Raw genomic sequence first — 22,518 nt, 5'->3', positions numbered from 1 at the left:
GTAGATTCCTTCCCTGCATTTTACAACAATCCAGCAGCTTCTGGAACCATATTTTCTTATGCCAGCCCACAAATGATCAGTTATATTGAATTAAATGTCATAACTTGCCGTGGTGGAATTTGAATTCTGTGTTGCGAATGTAGTACCATAACCACTAGTTCCTGCTCCCCTCCTCGCCCCTCCATTGCTAAATCTGTCTCCAACAAGCTCAGGCTGCACTTTCGTGTCAAATATTTCATTTTAACCACACTTAATGTCTCTCAAAGGACAGTGGCCTGTACTAGGAGATTTGTTCCTTTTTTTTTGTCCTGGGTTTGAACCCTGCTCCCATTAATGAGGAAGTTCTTCTCACCCCTAGACAGGAGCCCTTTAAAATTTAAATGGTCAGAAAGTCTATGCAGTTGAGTGCAAAGTGATGGGCTTGGGTTATTGTTTGGGAACAATTAGAATTTTTACTATGCCTGCCACATGGTCCCACATGGCAGATTAGTCAAAGAAGTAAAAGCCCATGGCATCCAAGGGAATGTGGAAAATTGGATCCAAAATTGGCTCAGTGACAGGAAGCAAAGGGTAATGGTCGACGGGTGTTTTTGCGACTGGAAGGCTGTTTCCAGTGGGGTGCCGCAGGGCTCGGTACTGGTCCCTTGCTTTTGTGGTATACATTAATGATTTGGACTTAATCATGCCCCCCTAAATTTAAGAAATTTGCAGATGACACAAAGATAGGCCGTGTGGTTGATAGTGAGGAGGAAAGCTGTAGACTGCAGGAAGATATCAATGGACTGGTCAGATGGGCAGAAAAGTGGCAAATGGAGTTCAATCAGAAATGTGAGGGGAGAGCAAACAAGGCAAGGGAATACACAATAAATGGGAGGATACTGAGAGGTGTAGAGGAAGTGAGGGACCTTGGAGTGCATGTTCACAGATCCCTGAAGGTAGTAGGACAGGTAGATAAGGTGGTTAAGAATGCATATGGAGTACTTTCCTTTATTAGCCGAGGCATAGAATATAAGAGCAGGGATATTATGCTGGAACTGTATAAAACACTAGTTGGGCCACAGCTTGAGTACTGCATACAGTTCTGGTGGCCACGTTACAGGAAGGATGTGATTGCACTGGAGAGTTTTAGCTATGAGGAAAGATTGGATAGACTGGGGTTGTTTTCCTTGGACCAGAGGAGGCTGAGGGGTGATTTAATTGAGGTGTACAAAATTGAAGGGCCTAGATAGTGGATAGGAAGGACCTATTTCCCTTAGTGGAGGGATCAATAACCAGGGGGCACAGATTTAAAGTAATTGATAGACAGATTAGAGGGGAAATGAGGAAAAAATGTTTTCACCCAGAGGGTGGTGGGGGTCTGGAACTCACTGCCTGAGAGGGTGGGAGAGGCAGAAACCCTCAACTCATTTTTAAAAATAAAAATCCCTGGATGTGCACCTGAAGAGCCGTGACCTGCAGGGCTACGGACCAAGTGCTGAAAGTGGGATTAGGCTGGGAGGCTCGTTTCTCAGCCGGCGCGGACACGATGGGCCGAATGGCCTCCTTCTGTGCCATAAATTTTCTATGGTTCACAGCCATGTATTGCCCCTCCCCTCCAGGCAGACTCCCCTATGGAAGCTCGGTAGCCTGCCAAAATTATTTCAATGATCCTGAGGCAGTTAGAGATGGTGGAGTGAGAGGTGCCTCTTGGCAGCTGGTCGAAGTTCCAGCCTGGCACAGCACTGGCACTGTCTGCCCGCTGTGTCCGCCCGCGAGATCCCACCCTTAACTGACAGACCATCGAAAAGATACTTTTTAAAAAAAAAAGCAAAATACCGTGGATGCTGGAAATCTGAAATAAAAACAGAAACTGCTGGAAACAGTCAGCAGGTCAGGCAGGGTTTGTGGAGAGAAACAGTTGATGTTTCAGGTCAATGACCTTTCATCAGAACTGGAAGAAGTTCGAGATAAACAGCTTTTAAGCAAGTACAGAGCCAGGGAAAAGATATACTTGATTTTAAAAATGCAAAGACTAGGTGGGATCGTGAGTTGTGAGGAGGATGCAAAGAGGCTTCAAAGCGATTGAGACAAGTTGAGTGAGTGGGCAAATACATGGCAGATGCAGTATAATGTGGATAAATGTGAAGTTATCCACTTCAGAAGGAAAAACAGAAAGGCAGAGTATTATTTAAATGGTGATAGATTGGGGAATGTTGATGTACAAAGGGACCTGGGTGTCCTTGTACACCAGTCACTGAAAGCAAATGTGCAGGTGCAGCAAGCAATTAGGAAGGCAAATGGTATGTCGGCCTTCATTGCAAGAGGATTTGAGTATAGGAGCAAGGATGTCTTACTGCAGTTATACAGGGCCTTGGTGAGACCGCACCTGGAGTATTGTGAGCAGTTTTGGTCTCCTTACCTAAGAAAGGATATACTTGCCATAGAGGGAGTGCAGCGAAGGTTCACCAGACTGATTCCTGGGATGGCAGGACTGTCGTATGAGGAGAGATTGGGTCGACTCGGCCTGTATTCACTCGAGTTTAGAAGAATGAGAGGGGATCTCATTGAAACATATAAAATTCTGATGGGGCTGGACAGACTGGATGCAGGGAGGATGTTTCCCCTGGCTGGGGGGTCCAGAACGAGGGGTCACAGTCTCAGGATACGGGGTAGGACATTTAGGACTGAGATGAGGAGAAATGTCTTCACTCAGAGGGTGGTGAACCTGTGGAATTCTCTACCACAGGAGGCTGTGGAGGCCAAGTCACTGAATATATTTAAGAAGGAGCTGGATAGATTTCTAGACACAAAAGGCATCAAGGGGTATGGGGAGAGAGCGGGAATATGGTATTGAGAGAAGATCAGCCATGATCATATTGAATGGCGGAGCAGGCTCGAAGGGCCTACTCCTGCTATTCTGTGTTTCTACGGTTCCTTAAAGGGAGACCTAATCGAACTTTACAAAATATTTAAATTGTATAGAAACCCTAAACAGATTATTTTGAAGCAAGGCAGGGAAATAGGAATGCAAATTTGTGATGAATACTTAGAATATGCTGCCAGCCAATATAGCCGAGCCAAGAGCACTGGGAATATTCAAAATCGAGGTGGATGATATGATTGAGTTGGGGTATTTTTTTTTAAAACTGAATTTATAAAGTGTCTTGCCGGCGTCCCAAAGTGCTTTTTGAAGTGAAGTCACTGTTGTACGGGTGAACGAGCGGCCAATGTGCGTTAGCACAGAAACGTCCCACAAATAGAAAATGAAACCAATAAGCAGCGAATCTATTTGGTAGTGTTGGTTGAGGGGCAATGTTGCCCAGGATATGGAGAATTCCCTTCTGTTCTTGAATATGCCACGGGATCTTTTACATAGACTGGAACAGGCAGGTTGGACCTGTGCTTAACACCCCACCCGAAGGATGGCATTGCTGACGGTGCAGCATTCTCTCAGTACTCCACTGAAAAGGATGACCCAGACCTTAATAAAACTCCTTTCAAAAAAAATCAAGCGCAGTCTGTTTTTACCTTTTTGAATTCTCCCTTCCACTAATCAAGCAGGAGTGTGCAATTTGTAAGAGGCAGTGCTCCTTGGACCTCAGCTGTTTTGTATTATACAGCAGCATATGGTGAATTATAAATGAGATCCTGAACAACAGATATTATTTGGAACAGGCAAAGTGCAGAAAACTCATCTCATCCGATCTTGAAACTATTCAATTCAGTGAACTTCTTGTAACTTATTGCACTTTGGGTAATACTAGTCCTGCCTGACTCCCCTCTTATTCTTACCGTGGTAATTTTTAACTTGTGTCTCCTAGGATTTGCACCTTTTGCCCTGGTGAACCATTTACCATCTAGATTATTCTTGCACCTTGTTAATAGATCCAGTAATTGCGAGATGTTTCATACTGAAATGCTGCCTTCTGCTGGAATTGGACTCTGCACCATCTTACAAAGAGTCACCAGATGTTTCAAAGCAGTCTCGCCTCTTCCTAATATGGCAGAGTTGAAACTTTCCATAGATTTGCATGGTTTTGAGCTCGTTAGTCAGGTTCTGTACCTACTTTGGAATTCGAGCAATCTCACTGAGGCTGGAGTTCAGATGATTGAGGTATTTGGCCCTTTGCCTCAGTACAAACATATGAACAATGACTGACGGGAAAAGACCCACTGGTCCATCCAGTCTGCCCCACACAACTGCGATGCTTTGTGCATCACAATATTTACAGCCCCCACCTGAAAGCCATGTGATCTCCTGGGGGAGGCAATCAACCAGATTAAAAACCCAGGCTGATTAGGGGGGAAAAATCTGGAAAATTCCTCTCCGACCCCCGTGGGCAATCAGAACTAGTCCAGGGACCACTCTGGCCCTCATCAATGCTGTACGGTACCTAACGTTTGTGCAGTGATCTCTGGTCCAGCTCTTGCTTGTAGGAATTCAGAGTTGACCGTGTAAGTCGGCAGCCTGTCTCACAGCTCCACTATTCTCTGGGAAACCCTCCTAACATCTAACCTAGATCTGACCTTGCATAACTGGATCGTGACCCCTGGTCCTCCCTAAACTATTTAGTTGAAGCAAACTGTCTACACAAACACAATGTAGTCCCTTCATCTTATAAACCTCGATCAAATCACCCCATCGTCTACACTTCTCAAGTGTAGAGCCCCAGCACTTTTACTCTCTTGCTAACTAAAATGCTTTAAACTGGGAATTAATCTTGTGGCCCTCCTCTGCACCCTTTCCAATGCCTTAATATCACCCACCATATGAGAAGTCCCCCCAAGGACCTATCCCTGGCCCCCCTCCTATTTCTCATCCATGTGCTGCCCCTTGGCGACATCATCCAAAAACATGTCAGATTCCACATGTATGCTGTCGATGCCCAGCTCCACCTCCTCCTCACCCCCCCACCTCCACAAACTCTCTCATTTGATGTGGAGATCAAATTGATATTTGATGTATAAATGCGTAGGCTTCAAGGAGATCTTGAAACATTTGCCTGAGGAAGGAGAAAATCTCCGAAAGCTTGTGAATTTAAAATAAAATTGCTGGACTATAACTTGGTGTTGTAAAATTGTTTACATCTCTCATTTGACACATTGCTTGTCCCACGTCAGCAAAAATTTCCTCCAACTAAATATCAGGAAGACCGAAGCCATTGTCTTTGGTCCCCGCCGCAAACTCCGTTCCCTAATGAATGACTCCATCCCTCTCCCTGGCCACTGTCTGAGGCTGAACCAGACTGTTCACAACCTCGGTGTCTCTGCCTCAACCCACTTGCTGAAACCCTCATACGTGCCTTTGTCCCCTCTAAACTCAACTAGTCCAATGCTCTCCTGACCGGCCTCCCATCTTCCACCCTCCATAAACTTCAGCTCATTCAAAACTCTGCTACCCGTATCCTAACTCAAGTCCCGTTCACCCCTCACCCCTGTGCTCGCTGACCTACATTGGCTCCCAGTCCAGGGATGCCTTTTTAAAAAAAATTCTTTATCCTTGTCAAATCCCTCCATGCCTCGCCCCTCCCTATCTCTGTAACCTCCTCCAGCCCCTCAGATCTCTGCACGCCTCCAATTCTGGCATCTTGTGTCTCCCTGATTTTAATCACTCCACCAATGGTGGCCATGCCTTCAGCAGTCTAGGCCCCAAGCTCTGGAATTCTCTTCCTCAGCCTCTCTACACCTCCTCCTATTAAGACGATCCTTAAAACCTACCTCATTGACCAAGCGTTTGCTCACCTGTCCTAATATCTCCTTCTGTGGCTCAGTGTCAAATTTTGTTTGATAATCGCTCCTGTGAAGCGCCTCGGGAGGTTTTACTACGTTAAAGGTGCTATATTAATACAAGTTGTTGTTGTGCCCAAAACTGGAAACTTTACTCTAACTGAGGCTTAACCAAGACCTTGCAAAGTGACAAAATCATCTGCATTGCCTTATAGTGAATTATTCTGTATATACACTCCGAGCACCCTGTTGTCCCGTGTATATACACTCCGAGCACCCTGTTGTCCCGTGTGTGTATACACTCCGAGCACCCTGTTGTCCCGTGTGTGTGTGTATATACACTCCGAGCACCCTGTTGTCCCGAGTGTGTATACACTCCGAGCACCCTGTTGTCCCGTGTGTGTATACACTCCGAGCACCCTGTTGTCCCGTGTGTATACACTCCGAGCACCCTGTTGTCCCGTGTGTATACACTCCGAGCACCCTGTTGTCCCGTGTGTATACACTCCGAGCACCCTGTTGTCCCGTGTGTATACACTCCGAGCACCCTGTTGTCCCGTGTGTGTATACACTCCGAGCACCCTGTTGTCCCGTGTGTGTATACACTCCGAGCACCCTGTTGTCCCGTGTGTGTATACACTCCGAGCACCCTGTTGTCCCGTGTGTGTATACACTCCGAGCACCCTGTTGTCCCGTGTGTGTATACACTCCGAGCACCCTGTTGTCCCGTGTGTGTATACACTCCGAGCACCCTGTTGTCCCGTGTGTGTATACACTCCGAGCACCCTGTTGTCCCGTGTGTGTATACACTCCGAGCACCCTGTTGTCCCGTGTGTGTATACACTCCGAGCACCCTGTTGTCCCGTGTGTGTATACACTCCGAGCACCCTGTTGTCCCGTGTGTGTGTGTATACACTCCGAGCACCCTGTTGTCCCGTGTGTGTGTGTATACACTCCGAGCACCCTGTTGTCCCGTGTGTGTATACACTCCGAGCACCCTGTTGTCCCGTGTGTGTATACACTCCGAGCACCCTGTTGTCCCGTGCTATAGTTTCATGGTAAATAGAACTGAACAGAGAGTTAGACGTGCGGCTGACCAGAGCTCCAGGCACTTGGTGACACGGGCAGCCATTAACAACAATGGCTGTGTGTACATTGTTTTTGACTGCTATGGAATCTGTCTTGCTAAAGAAACAAGCTAGTTTCTGAGCCGGATCCTTGAAACAGTTCTGCTACGTCAACACTATCATTTTGGGTTTTTTTCTCCAAAGATTTTCTGCTGAAGACATTGATCCCCTGCTTGGATACGGGTATTGGTCACCCTTCGGTAGCTCGCCCGAGTGACCGTTATTCCTTGTGAGATTTGGTATAGGAGAATTGGCAGACTATTTGATTGTGAGGGCATCACAATCAGGTGAAGTTGCTGGATAGCAATTGGCAGCAGAATCTTGTTCATTTTCCTTTTTGTAATCCAGGGAGGATGGTTTGTAGTGACCCAGCTCTCCAAGGCAGCTCACCAACTTGTTTTTAACCTTTCATCTGGTTTGTGACTGCACCACCCTGATAGATACTTTTAAATTGCTGTGTGGGTGACTTTTGAAACAATGCTAATTGCCATTCCCAGAGTGCCTGGGCTTCTGTTGCGAAAGCACAAACTATTTAAAGGCTGATTGTCACATGAAGCAAATACCTCATATACCCCACCCTTGTTGCAGGATTCAGTTCACAAAGCTGCTGACCATGATGTGGCTCCTGATTGCTACAGGTGCACTTTATACAGTTACTGTACCACACCTGTTAAATACTAGGCTACTGTGTACTCAATAGAAATTTGAGTACACATGCAAGCATTCTAATTAGCATTGATAAGGGACTTTTGTGCTTAAAGCATGAGAATTATATCTCTTCAAATGAAGTCAAACCGGTTTGAACCAACAGCAAATTCATTTAGTAACTGAATAGGGTGGATTTTCAAACAGTCATCAGTAGTGCTGAGTGTTTTACAATTACCAGTATAGTTTTTGAAAACTAATCACACTGCTCCATGTTCCTTCTGTATATTCAAAGGGGAAGTTTTTTTTCAAAAATACATGGTGTGATTTTATGTAGTAGACATATTAACATTTAGTTAGTCTTGGTATTTTTGAGACACTGAACTGGGGGTGAGGAAGTATTGGAGGAGCTTGAGGGAGAGGGGGGTGGTTAAAGATGGAGTAGTAGCTGGAGGAGATGGATTTGTCAGGAGAGGAGTAGTGATGGTGGTTTTGAAAGGAAGGGGAATGATAGTGCTTCAGGAATGTAAATCATTGACATTTGCTAGCATGTGGTCAGGAGTTGAAATGTGGAGATGATGTAGGAGGTGGGTGAGATTGGATAGGACATGGCACTGCCTTGAAGTACCATTGTAAACAATTTTACAACACCAAGTTATAGTCCAGCAATTTTATTTTAAATTCACAAGCTTTCGGAGGCTATCTCCTTCGTCAGGTGAACGATGTGAAAATGAAATCCTCAAGATGAAATCGCATTTATAATTCACAGAACAATGCTTGGTGAGTACAGACAGTTTTTTCAACTGCCTTCGAAAGCTTGTGAATTTAAAATAAAATTGCTGGACTATAACTTGGTGTTGTAAAATTGTTTACAATTGTCAACCCCAGTCCATCACCGGCATCTCCACATATTGCACAAGTGAGAAGCATTCATTGCCTGCCCAGGTGATCAGAAATAATTAACTGTTGATCACTAGGCTGTGATGTTCCATTTGCTATTGCACTAGGCTTTCAAATGGGTACAGTAGTGTAGTGGTTCTGTTACATCTAAACACAGGTTGAAATATTGGAAGCAAATTGTTCTGATAAATTTGAGCAGTTGCATGGTTATTGAAGGGTATGGGAGATAGTGGCAGATCTTTTCCAGACTTTATCACTGGCATGGTAGATCATATGTTCTTATAGTTGTTTCCCTATTCATTCCTTACTGGTGCTAGAGAGCACAGAACTGTGAGCAGTATTTGCTCAATCACATCTTTATCTTTAAAATAAAAGGGATCTGCAACTTAACCTTTAAGAGAAATTGCCGCAACTTGGCAAGTTGAATCAAACTGGTGCTTGCTCGTCTCCTGCAGAGAAGTTGAGTGTTATAATGGCGACCAAGAGCCAGATAACGTCTTAATATGGGAACTATGTGGTGCAAAAAGGCACAACTGAGTTACTATGAAGAATAGTTAGAGTAGAATAGCTCAGGGATTCAGGGCGGGGTTATTTATGGAGGATGAAATTATGACTGAGAAACTGAATAAATATTTTGCATCAGTTTTTACAAATGGAAGTGAGAACACAGGTTTACTCAAACAACAACTGGCTTTTCTAGAGCATGTTTACCATAGGAAAATGCCCCAAGGCTTTTTACAAGTGTGTAATCAAAAAAAGGACATATTGGGAGGGGTTACTAAAAATTGGTCAGAAGTAGGTTTTAAGGAGGCTTATAAAGGAGGAGAGGGGCAAAGGAGTTTGGGAGGGAATTCCAGAGCTTTGGGGCCTAGATGGCTGAAGGCACGGCCGCCAGAGTGGGGGATCCGTAAGAGGCCAGAGTTGGAGGAATGCAGAGTTTTGAGGGTTGTAGGGCTGGAGGTGGTTCCAGAGATGGAGAGGTGAGGCCATGGAGGATGAGAATCTTAAATTGGGGGCTTTGGTGGACTGGGGGCCAATGTAGGGTGGAATACTTTGCTGGAAGGGTGGATACAGAGTGTATTGCATCTTTCAAAGGAAAATTGGATAGGTATTTGAAGCAGAGCAAGATATGAAGCTATGGGAAGAGATCAGGGCAGTGACATTAATTTTGCATTACTCTGGCAAAGAATGGGCTGAATGGCCTCCTTCTGTGCTGTGTCCATGAGTCTAACTCAGACAAACTTCTGAGCAAAGTGTAGCTTTTTAAAAAAAAATCTCTCCTTTCCCTCTTCCTACTATCTGTCAAAAGAATTGCAGGAGGATCCAAAATTAAATTGCTGCTGGGATGTTATAACTGTAAATAAACTTCTATTTTGAGTGACGTACATTTATAAAAATGCTACTTTGACTTGGCGGTGACCTTTCCTGTTCATGTATTGGTTGAAATCAAAAGCTGGAAAGAATAGTGGTGTTGTGTGGAGTCCAGTATGGGAGTATGTGTTCACTGTAGTATGTGAGCCTGGATAGTGCCTACAATTAGTTTATCAACATCCTGGGGGCAGCCCTGTGTGTTTGTAGCTTACTCCTTTGTTTTCTGGAATTGTTTTACTATTATTCTTGCTAAACATTGTAGATAAGGTTCTCTTTCCATTTTTAATATGCATGTTTACTGTCTTTTTAAAATACAGGATTTCTTTTTAAAAGTTCAACTTGCAATGATTTGAGGCAAAATGAGATTTACAAAAATGGGCATTTGTTGCATTTATTTTTCGGGCTCATCGGTGAGGATATTTATTACTAAAACACAGCTGCACGATTTCAGATAGTTGCCAGGAAGCTCAAATATTTACCTGAAAGATAATGTGTTCCATTTCATGGGTATGGTCTTGGTCATCTGTTTTTATTCGATCTTTCATCCCAGTAAAGGCTAACGAGATTCAGCATCAAAAGATGTCCTCCATTAACAGTGTGTAATAATGTAAACGCCCCACCCCCAGAATTTTATTTTGTCCACTTCTGAAGCCACTGACTCACAGAAGGATTTATTTTTAAAAAGATAGAACGTGTGTTTATATAGCAGGTTGAACATCTTCAGCACATCCCAAAATGCTTCACCTCCAATAAATGCAGCTGCTGTTATGTGGGTATGTGGGCAGTTTGCACACAGTAACATTCCACAAATGGCACATAAGATTTAAACATACAAAAAGTGCCAGACAAGAAAAGATCTGTTGGTCCATCCAGCTTGTCATGTACCCGACCTGGAGACATGTAATATTCTGGGAGAGGTGGAAAAAACAGATTAAAAACCCAGGCCAATTAGGGGGAGAAAATCTGGAAAATTCCTCTTCAACCCCTTAGGCGACCAAAAGCAGTCCAGGAGACCACTCTGGGCCTGATTATCCATATAAGGTACTGAGATTTTGTACAAGGTGCTCTCTGCCCCAGCCAGTAACAGGTCTGGACGACCAATCTGGGCCTGATTAACCAAATGGAATCATAGAAATTTACAGCACAGAAGGAGGCCGTTCGGCCCATCGTGTTTGTCGGCTGAAAAGAGCTATCCAGCCTAATCCCACTTTCCAGCCCTTGGTCCGTAGCCCTGTAGGTTACAGCACTTCAGGTGCACATCCAGGTACTTTTTAAATGAGTTGAGGGTTTCTTCCTCTCCCACCCTCTCAGGCAGTGAGTTCCAGACCCCCACCACCCTCTGGGTGAAAACATTCTCCTCAGCTCCCCTCTAATCCTTCTACCAATCACTTTAAATCTCTGCCCCTCGGTCACTGACCCCTCCGCTAAGGGAGATAGGTCCTCCCCGGCCCCCCGTGTCTTCCCCGGTGCCATTTTTTTCTCCCCTTTTTTTTATTTTCTTGATTTTAATTTTTCACTGTTACTATTTTCTTCCTTTTTTTTTCCCCCCCCCTATTATTTTAAACATAATGCTTATGGATCTTTAGTAAAGAAAGGGGGGAACTGAAATCAAAACAGAAAATACTGGAAATCGGCAGCAAGTTGGGGTCAGTGTGAGGAGAAAGACCAGTTAATATTTTGGGAGGGGCCCTTTGGACCTTCAGTCTTTTTTTTCTTTGGGTGACGGGCGTGCTATGCAGAATGTTCTATTAGAATTAATTTCCACCACATCGTGAGATATTCTGAGCAGGTTCATGTCCCCTCTGGTCCAAGTCTAACTCGATAGTTACTGATCCACTGTTCTAGGTCAGTGGACTACTTTGCTAACCCAAAAGTAGTACGTTTCAGCTCAGTGAAAGTGTGACCCCCATCAATGTGGTGTGAATGCCATGATTTTTAACGACCTGTAAACATTAAGTGTGTAGTGTAAGATAATAGACCATTACAAGGTTGTAATTCTAACAAGCAGTTCTTTTTGTTTTCCATTAACTTTTTTTTTCCCCTCTACTGAAGGCTGGGATTCAGTTCTACAGGTTTTGGCAGCACTCCAGATTCTAGCACAGGTGGTATTCTTGTGTGGGCCTTAGAGTGGAGGCAGGCTGCCTGTCTGCTTGTGAAGAGCATCACAGCTCAGCCCAATTTGTCCACATTTACACACGTGATTTGTAGCAGGGGCCACTGGATGGTGTTGTAACTTCTATGTAGTGGATGTGGAAACACTAGCTGATGTTACTCCTCTCCTCCCCTCCCCTGTACACTATCCCCAACAATCCCTGGTGAATAGAGCTAACTCTGTAAACACCAAGCATTGATCCTGGGACTGCTCTAATAATTTTATAACCCACGGTTGCAATGTTCTTCATCAGTGCATCAATAAGAGCTGTTGTTTTTGCGTCCGGAGGAAAGTGGAGAAAGAAATAGCAGAGGCTCAAGAAATGATATTCAGAGTTGTATTGGGAGTGGATGTGTTGGACTGAAGAGCAGCCAGTTTTAAACCCATCTTCAAAAAGGGAGACTGAACCATCCGTGACAATTAGGTTAACATCTGTGGTAGGGAAGATTTTAATAAAAGATGAAAATACTAAATATCTAGAAGATCACACTTAACAAACATGACCGGTTTCTTTAGGAGGTGACGGATAGGGTGGATGGGGAAATTGCCATCTTCAGTGTTAGCTTGGTTTCAACCACCAACCCTGGAAATGAATTCCACAGCCTTAACTCTGCAAAAAAATCTCTTCTAAATCTCTGATTGAAGCAGAGACCACATCGATATTTAATAATGGATTAGATGATGGTTGAAGGAAAGGGAGACAGAGGGATATGGGAACACTGCAAGCATGTGGGATTAGGACCGCTATATGTACAAGGTAAATGGCCACAAAGGCTGGTTGATCCAGACCGCCTGTTTCCATGTTGTGAATTCTGGGTAAGTCTGTGCAACCTGTCCCCATAATCTAACCCTTTGAGCCTTTACCATTATTAGCAGGTGTACAGAAGTTGATTGAGATGAAAGAGTAACAAGCCTGATAGTGAGAGTATGACTGGGATATGAGTATTCTCTCCTCTTCCCTACCCCAGTAATCTGGATCACCAGTAAGTAAAGTATTTGTAACAATCATACACTCTGTTTTATAGTTTTGTCAGTAACATTTCCCTCTATCCTCTCCACAGCTTGGGGTTGCAATGGGGTTTCTAGTTCCGCCCATACTGGTACCAAATGTGGATGACCTGGATCAACTGACTTACCACATCAACATCATGTTTTATGGTACTGCCGCAGTGGCAACTGTGCTGTTTGTTCTCGTCATCCTAGGTAAGGAGCCTGTTGAATTAGCCAAGTAGGACACATTGCTGTAAAAACATGTTCCATGACCAAAAATGTATTATTAACTCTAGTTGGCAGCTGATTTTGGCTTTGGTTGTACAGCAGCAGTTTGCCTGCTTCGGATAGTTTCCGTATGCACTGGCACAGATAGTATTATGCTGCACCGTCTCTGCGTATGTGCTGAAGATAAACAATAAAAGGTGATTATGCCTGTCTAGAGTACATGTAAAAGGGTGCAAATTGAGGAGAGCAGTGTTAAGCGGTGAATCATGATCGAACATATGCAACCACCTTTTACTTCAAAACTATTATTGCATTCAACATCTTTTTAAAGAGAGGACATGCATTTATATAGTGCTTTTCACATCCCTGGGATGTCCCAAGGTGCTTCACAGCCAATGAATTGATTTATTTTGAAGTGTAGTCATTGTTATGTGGATAAATGCAATAGCCAATTTGTGCATAGCAAGCACCCACAAAAAGCAATGAGATAAATGACCAGCTCATCTGTTTAATTGGTTAAGGAACAGGAGGAGGCCATTCAACCCCTCAAACCTTTTCTGCCATTCAATTAGATCATGCCTGATCTGTACCTCAACTCCATTTATCTGAATGCATGTAACATTGGGAACAAGGTAGATGAATTGACAGCACAAATGGGTCTGATCTAATTGCCATTACAGAGACGTGGCTGCAGGGTGACCAAGGCTGGGAACTGAACATTCAAGGATATTCAACATTTAGGAAGGACAGGAAAAAAGGAGAGAGGTGGGGTAGTGCTGTTAATAAAGGATGAGATCAGTAAAATAGTGAGAAAGGATCTTGGCTCAGAAAATCAAGATGTAGAATCAGTTTGGGTGGAGCTAAGAAACAGCAAGGGGCAGAAAACATTGGTGGGAGTTGTTTATAGGCCACCAAACAGTAGTGGTAATGTAGGGCACGGTATAAAGCAGGAAATTAGAAGTGCATCTAACAAGGGTAATACAGTAATCATGGAGACTTTAATCTCAATATAGATCGGGCAAACCAAATTAGCACTATACTGTGGAGGACGAATTCCTGGAATGTATGAGATGGTTTTCTAGATCAGTATGTTGAGGAACCAACTAGGGAACAGGCTATTTTAGATCTAGTATTGTGCAATGAGAAAGGGTTAATTAATAATCTTGTTGTAAAGGAACCCTTGGGGAAGAGTGACCATAATATGATAGAATTCTTCATTAAGTTTGAAAGTGATGTAGTTCAATCAGAAACTAGGGCCTTAAATCTAAACAAAGGAAACTACGAAGGTATGAGGCGCAAGTTGGCTGTGGTTGATTGGGGAACGACATTAAAAGGCGTGATGGTAGACAGGCAACGGCTAGCATTTAGAGAATTAATACATAATTTGTAACATATATTCCTTTTTAAGGCACAAAAACCCAACAGGAAAAGTGGTCCAACTGTGGCTAACAAGAGAAATTAAAGATAGTATTAAATCAAAGGAAGAGGCAGATAAAGTTTCCAGAAAAAGCAGTAAGCCGGAGGATTGGGAGCATTTTAGAATTCAGCAAAGGAGGACCAAGAAATTGATAAAGAGGGAAAATAGAATATGAGAATAAACTAGCGAGAAACATAAAAACGGACTAAAAGCTTCTATAGGTATGTAAAAAGGAAAAGTCTGGTGAAGGTAAATGTGGGTTCCTGACAGACAGATGGGAGAATTTATAATGGGGAATAAGGAAATGGCAGAGAAATTAAACAAATATTTTGTCTGTCTTCATGGAAGACACAAAAAGCCTCCCAGAAATACTAGAGAACCAAGGGCCTGGCGAGAATGAGGAACTGAGAGAAATTAGTATTAGTTTAAAAAAAATAGTACTAGAGAAATTAATGGGACTGAAAGTCGATAAATCCCAAGGACCTGATAATCTACATCCCAGGGTTTTGAAAGAGGTGGCTGTAGAGATAGTGGATGCATTGGTTGTCATCTTCCAAAATTCTATAGATTCTGGAATGGTTCCTGCAGATTGGAGGGTGGCAAATGTAACCCCACTATTTAAGAAAGAAGGGAGAAAGAAAACAGGGAACTACAGACCTGTTAGCCTGACATCAGTACCAGGGAAAATGCTAGAGTCTATTATAAAGGATGTGATAATAGGATACTTAAATAATAGGATTTGGCAGAGTCAATGTGGATTTATGAAAGGGAAAGCATGTTTGACAAACCTATTGGAGTTCTTTGAAGATGTAACTGGTAGAATAGATAAGGGGGAACCAGTGGATGTGGTGTATTTGGGTTTTCAGAAGGCTTTCGATAAGGTCCCACACAGGAGGTTGGTGAACAAAGTTAGAGCACATGGAATTGGGGAAATATACTGGCATGGATTGAGAATTGGTTAACAGACAGGAAACAGAGAGTAGGAATAAACGGGTCTTTTTCAGATTGGCAGACTGTGACTAGTGGGGTACCGCAGGGATCGGTGCTTGGGCCCCAGCTATTCACAATCTATATCAATGATGATTTGAATGAGGGGACCAAATGTAATATTTCCAAGTTTGCTGATGACGCAAAACTGGGTGGGAATGTGAGTTGAGGAGGATGCAAAGAGGCTTCAAGGGGATACAGACAGGCTAAGTGAGTGGGCAAGAACATGGCAGATGGAATATAATGTGGAAAAATGTGAAGTTAAAAACAGAAATGCAGAGTTTTTTAAATGGTGAGAGATTGGGATATACAAAGACACCCAGGTCCCTTTGAACATGAGTCACTGAAAGCTAACATGCAGGTGCAACAAGCAATTAGGAAGGCAAATGGTATGTTGGCCTTTATTACAAGAGGATTTGAGTACAGGAGTAAAGATGTCTTTCTGCAATTAAACAGGGCCTTGGTGAGACCACACCTGGAGTATTGTGTGCAGTTTTGGTCTCCTTACCTAAGAAAGGATCTACTTGCCATCGAGGGAGTGCAGCGAAGGTTCACCAGACTGATTCCTGGGATGGGGAGAGATTGAGTAGACTAGGCCTGTATTCTCTGGAGTTTAGAAGAATGAGAGATGATCTCATTGAAACATACAAAATTCTTACAGGGCTCGACAGGGTAGATGCAGGGAGGATGTTTCCCCTGGCTGGGGAATCTAGAACCAGAGGTCACAGTCTCAGAATAAAGGGTCGGCCATTTAGGACTGAGATGAGGAGAAATTTTTCCCTCGGGGGGGGGGGGGGGGGGGGTACAGAATTCCAAAGATTCACCACCCTCTGAGGGCTGTGGAGGCTCAGTCATTGAGTACATTCAAAACGAAGATTGATAGATTTCTAGATATTAAAGGCATCGAGGGATATGGGGATGGTGCAGGAAAATGGTGTTGGGGTCGAAGATCAGCCATGATCTTGTTGATTGACGCAGCAGGCTCGAGGGGCCGGATGGCCTACTCTGCTCTTACTTACCCACCTTTGCTTCATATCCCATGATGCCCATAGGAACAGGAGTAGGCCATTCAGCCCCTCTGCCATTTGATAAGATCATGGCTGATCTGTGCTCTAACTCCATATACCTGCCTTTGGCCCATATCCCTTAATACCTTTGGTTGCCAAAAAGCTATCTATCTCAGATTTAAATTTAGCAATTGAGCTAGTATCAATTGCCGTTTGCGGAAGAGCGTTCCAAACTTCTACCACCCTTTGTGTGTAGAAATGTTTTCTAATCTCACTCCTGAAAGGACTGGCTCTAATTTTTAGACTGTGCCCCCTACTCCTAAAATCCCCAACCAGCGGAAATAGTTTCTCTCCATCCACCCTATCTGTTCCCCTTAACATCTTATAAACTTCGATCAGATCACCCCTTAACCTTCGAAACTCCAGAGAATACAACCCCAATTTGTGTAATCTCTCCTCGTAACTTAACCCTTGAAGTCCGGGTATCATTCTAGTAAACCTACGCTGCACTCCCTCCAAGGCTAATATGTCCTTCCGAAGGTGCGGTGCCCAGAACTGCTCACGGTACTCCAGGTGCGGTCTAACCAGGGTTTTGTATAGCTGCAGCATAACTTCTGCCCCCTTGTACTCCAGTCCTCCAGATATAAAGGCCAGCATTCCATTAGCCTTCTTGATTATTTTCTGCCCTGTTCATGACACTTCAATGATCTATGTACCTGAACCCCAAAGTCCCTTTGGACATCCACTGTTTTTAACTTTTTACCATTTAGAAAGTACCCTGTTCTATCCTTTTTTGATCCAAAGTAGATGACCTCACATTAGCTCTGTCTATAGCAACATGCTATAGACAGAGCTAAGCGATTCCACAACCAACGGATCAGATCAAAGCTCTGCAGTCCTGCCACATCCAGTCGTGAATGGTGGTGGACAATTAAACAACTAACGGGAGGAGGAGGCTCTGCAAACATCCCCATTCTCAATGATGGCGGAGTCCAGCACGTGAGTGCAAAAGACAAGGCTGAAGCGTTTGCAACCATCTTCAGCCAGAAGTGCCGAGTGGATAATCCATCTCAGCCTCCTCCCGATATCCCCACCATCACGGAAGCCAGTCTTCGGCCAATTCGATTCACTCCACGTGATATCAAGAAACGGCTGAGTGCACTGGATACAGCAAAGGCTATGGGCCCCGACAACATCCCAGCTGTAGTGCTGAAGACTTGTGCTCCAGAACTAGCTGCGCCTCTAGCCAAGCTGTTCCAGTACAGCTACAACACTGGCATCCACCCGACAATGTGGAAAATTGCCCAGGTATGTCCTGTCCACAAAAAGCAGGACAAATCCAATCCGGCCAATTACCGCCCCATCAGTCTACTCTCAATCATCAGCAAAGTGATGGAAGGTGTCGTCGACAGTGCTATCAAGCGGCACTTACTCACCAATAACCTGCTCACCGATGCTCAGTTTGGGTTCCGCCAGGACCACTCGGCTCCAGACCTCATTACAGCCTTGGTCCAAACATGGACAAAAGAGCTGAATTCCAGAGGTGAGGTGAGAGTGACTGCCCTTGACATCAAGGCAGCATTTGACCGAGTGTGGCACCAAGGAGCCCGAGTAAAATTGAAGTCAATGGGAATCAGGGGGAAAACTCTCCAGTGGCTGGAGTCATACCTAGCACAAAGGAAGATGGTAGTGGTTGTTGGAGGCCAATCATCTCAGCCCCAGGGCATTGCTGCAGGAGTTCCTCAGGGCAGTGTCCTAGGCCCAACCATCTTCAGCTGCTTCATCAATGACCTTCCCTCCATCATAAGGTCAGAAATGGGGATGTTCGCTGATGACTGCACAGTGTTCAGTTCCATTCGCAACCCCTCAGATAATGAAGCAGTCCGAGCCTGCATGCAGCAAGACCTGGACAACATCCAGGCTTGGGCTCATAAGTGGCAAGTAACATTCGTGCCAGATAAGTGCCAGGCAATGACCATCTCCAACGAGAGAGTCTAACCACATCCCCTTGACATTCAACGGCATTACCATCGCCGAATTCCCCACCATCAACATCCTGGGGGTCACCATTGACCAGAAACTTAACTGGACCAGCCATATAAATACTGTGGCTACGAGAGCAGGTCAGAGGCTGGGTATTCTGCGGCGAGTGACTCACCTCCTGACTCCCCAAAGCCTTTCCACCATCTACAAGGCACAAGTCAGGAGTGTGATAGAATACTCTCCACTTGCCTGGATGAGTGCAGCTCCAACAACACAAGAAGCTCGACACCATCCAAGATAAAGCAGCCCGCTTGATTGGCACCCCATCCACCACCCTAAACATTCACTCCCTTCACCACCGGCGCACTGTGGCTGCAGTGTGCACCATCCACAGGATGCACTGCAGCAACTCGCCAAGGCTTCTTCGACAGCACCTCCCAAACCCGCGACCTCTACCACCGACAAGGACAAGGACAGCAGGCGCATGGGAACACCACCACCTGCACGTTCCCCTCCAAGTCACACACCATCCCGACTTGGAAATATATCGCCGTTCCTTCATTGTCGCTGGGTCAAAATCCTGGAACTCCCTTCCTAACAGCACTGTGGGAGAACCGTCACCACACGGACTGCAGCGGTTCAAGGCGGCGGCTCACCACCACCTTCTCGAGGGCAATTAGGGATGGGCAATAAATGCCGGCCTTGCCAGCGACGCCCACATCCCGTGAACGAATAAAAATAAATAAATAAATAAATAATTTGTCTACATTGAATTACATGTGCCACAGTTTTGCCCATTCACCTAATCTATCAATATCCCTTTGTAATTTTATGTTTTCATCTACACTGCTTACAATGCCACCAATCTTTGCGTCATTGGCAAACTTAGATATGAGACTTTCTATGCCTTCATCTAAGTCGTTAATAAATATTGTGAATAATTGAGGCCCCAAGACAGATCCCTGCGGGACTCCACTAGTTACATCCTGCCAATGTGAGTACCTTCCCATTATCCCTACTCTCTGTCGCCTTTCGCTCAGCCAACTTCCTAACCAAGTCCGTACTTTTCCCTCGATTCCATGGGCTTCTATCCTAGCTAACAGTCTCTTATGTGGGACCTTATCAATGCCTTCTGGAAGTCCATATAAATAACATCCATTGACATTCCCCTGTCCGCTACTTTAGTCACCTCTTCAAAAAATTCAATCAGGTTTGTCAGGCACGACCTACCTTTCACAAATCCATGCTGGCTCTCTCTGATTAACTGAAAATTCTCGGTGTTCAGTCACCCTATCCTTAATTATAGACTCCAGCATTTTCCCCACAACAGATGTTAGGCTAACTGGTGTATAATTCCCTGGTTTCCCTCTCTCTCCTTTCTTAAAAAGCGGAGTGACATGTGCAATTTTCCAATCTAGAGGGACAGTTCCTGAATCTAGAGAACTTCGAAAGATTATAGTTAGGGCATCTGCAATGTGCTCACCTATTTCCTTTAAAACCCTGGGATGGAAATCATCTGGTCCTGGGCATTTGTCACTCTTTAGTGCTATTATTTTCTTCATTACTGTTGCTTTACTTATGTTAATTTTATCGAGTCCCTGTCCCCGATTCAATATTAGTTTTCTTGGGATTTCTGGCATGCTATCCTCTTTCGACTAAATACTGACGCAAAGTAATTATTCAACATGTCTGCCATTTCCCCATTGTCAATGACAATATCCCCACTTTCAGTTTTTAAGGGGCCAACACTGCTCCTGACCACCCTCTTTTTTTCCTAATGTAACTATAAAAGTTCTTATTGTTTTTGATATCCCTTGCGAGTTTCTTTTCATACTCTCTTTTTGTAGCTCTTACTATCTGTTTTGTGACCCTTTGTTGATCTTTGTATCTTTCCCATTCGCCAGGATCTGTGCCATTTTTTTGCCTTTTTGTATGCCCTTTCCTTATGCCTTACATTGTCCCTTACCTCTTTAGTTGTCCATGACTTTTTTTTGGCAAGTAGAGTTCTTGCCCCTCAGGGGTATAAACCGATTCTGCATCACGTTAAATGTTTCTTTAAACATTTCCCACTGATCATCAGTCATTTTACCCATTAACAGATTTGCCCAGTTTACTGTGGACAGTCTCTGTTTCATCCCATTGAAGTCGGCCTTGCCCAAGTCTAGAATCTTAGCAGCTGATTCATTTTTTTCCCTTTCAAACACTACATTGAACTCTATCATGTTATGATCACTGTTGGATAGATGTTCACGCACAGTCAAGCCGTTAACTAAATCTGGTTCATTACTCATTACTAAATCTAGTATGGCTTGCCCCCTTGTTGCCTCCAGGACACACTGCTGTAGAAAACTATCCCGGACACACTCAAGAAATTCACTACCTTTCTGACAGTTGCTAGTCTGCTTTCCCCAATCTATGTGAAGGTTAAAGTCCCCTATTAAGACCACTATGCCTTTCTTACATGCTTGTCTAATCTCTGCATTTATACAATCTAGCACTTCAGAGCTGCTGCCAGGGCTCCTATCCACAACTCCCACTATAGTCTTCGATCCTTTCCTATTTCTCAATTCAACCCATAAGGTCTCTGTTGGCTGCTTACCTCTCGTTATATCCCCCTTCATCATTTTCCACATCGTTCACCTGAGGAAGGAGGTAGCCTCCGAAAGCTTGTGAATTTAAAATAAAATTGCTGGACTATAACTTGGTGTTGTAAAATTGTTTACAATTCATCATTGAAGTGATTTCATCTCTAATCATTAAGGCTACTCCTCCCCCTCTTCCATTTTCCCTATCTCTCCTGTAGACCTTATAACCCGGTATATTTAGTTCCCAATCCTGACCATCCTGCAGCCATGTCTCAGTAATAGCTATCATGTCATACCCTCCAATTTGAATTTGAACCTGTAGTTCATTTAATTTTTCCTTATATTCTGTGCATTTGTGTATAGAACTCTTAGTTGGGCCACACCCTAGTCTGACCTTCAGCTTTGATGCTGGGTTAATCACCTTACGCCTTCTAGTTTTTATTTTATCTGTCATGCCCTTACCTAACAAAAATCTATAGATCTCTTGAAAGCTCCAATTGTCCCAGAATCCACACCCTTTTGGGGAAGAGTTCCAGATTTCCACTACCCTTGATGTGAAAAAGTGCTTCCTGATTTCACTCCTAAATGGCCTCGCACTAAGATTATGCCCCCTTGTTCTGGATTCCTCCACCAGAGAAAATAGTTTCTCTGCATCAATCCAATCAAATGTCTATCATTTTAAACAATTTTACAACACCAAGTTATAGTCCAACAATTTTATTTTTAATTCCACAAGCTTTCGGAGGCTTCCTCCTTCCTCATGTGGTGTGGAAATGACATTTTTGAATCCTTCGCATTTTAAAATCACAGAACAATGCCTGGTGATTGCCTTGGCAACGGGCAGTAATCAGTGAGCAGACAGAAAGGTGTCACCTAAAAAGGCCACTGAATATACAAACCCCCAAAAAAAGGAGAGAGAAGGAAGATAGTCAATGACCCGTTATATTAAAAACAGATAACATTTGTTCGCTGGTGGGGTTACATGTAGTGTGACATGAACCCAAGATCCCGGTTGAGGCCGTCCTCATGGGTGCGGAACTTGGCTATCAATTTCTGCTCGACGATTTTGCGTTGTCGTGTGTCTCGAAGGCCGCCTTGGAGTATGCTTACCCGAAGGTCGGTGGCTGAATGTCCATGACTGCTGAAGTGTTCCCCGACAGGGAGAGAACCCTCCTGTTTGGCGATTGTTGCGCGGTGTCCGTTCATCCGTTGTCGCAGCGTCTGCATGGTCTCGCCAATGTACCATGCTCCGGGGCATCCTTTTCTGCAACGTATGAGGTAGACAACGTTGGCCGAGTCACAGGAGTATGAACCGTGCACCTGGTGGGTGGTGTCCTCTCATGTGATGGTGGTATCTGTGTCGATGATCTGGCATGTCTTGCAGAGGTTACCGTGGCAGGGTTGTGTGGTGTCGTGGACG

At 44.3% G+C, this 22,518-nt stretch overlaps 1 protein-coding gene across 1 annotated transcript in view; it reads left to right on the top strand.

Annotated features, from left to right (window-relative positions):
- LOC137326807 (heme transporter FLVCR2-like) overlaps window positions 1-22,518 on the top strand; it is a 172,940-nt gene that overhangs the window by 9,381 nt on the left and 141,041 nt on the right. Inside the window, exon 2 of the mRNA XM_067992201.1 lies at window positions 12,963-13,104. Coding sequence (XP_067848302.1) covers window positions 12,963-13,104 — 142 coding nt within the window. The remainder of the gene's footprint in view (window positions 1-12,962; window positions 13,105-22,518) is intronic.

This window comes from Heptranchias perlo, chromosome 10 (assembly GCF_035084215.1).
Source record: "Heptranchias perlo isolate sHepPer1 chromosome 10, sHepPer1.hap1, whole genome shotgun sequence".
Lineage (NCBI taxonomy): Eukaryota > Metazoa > Chordata > Chondrichthyes > Hexanchiformes > Hexanchidae > Heptranchias > Heptranchias perlo.
This window is presented reverse-complemented; position numbering and strand designations above follow the sequence as displayed.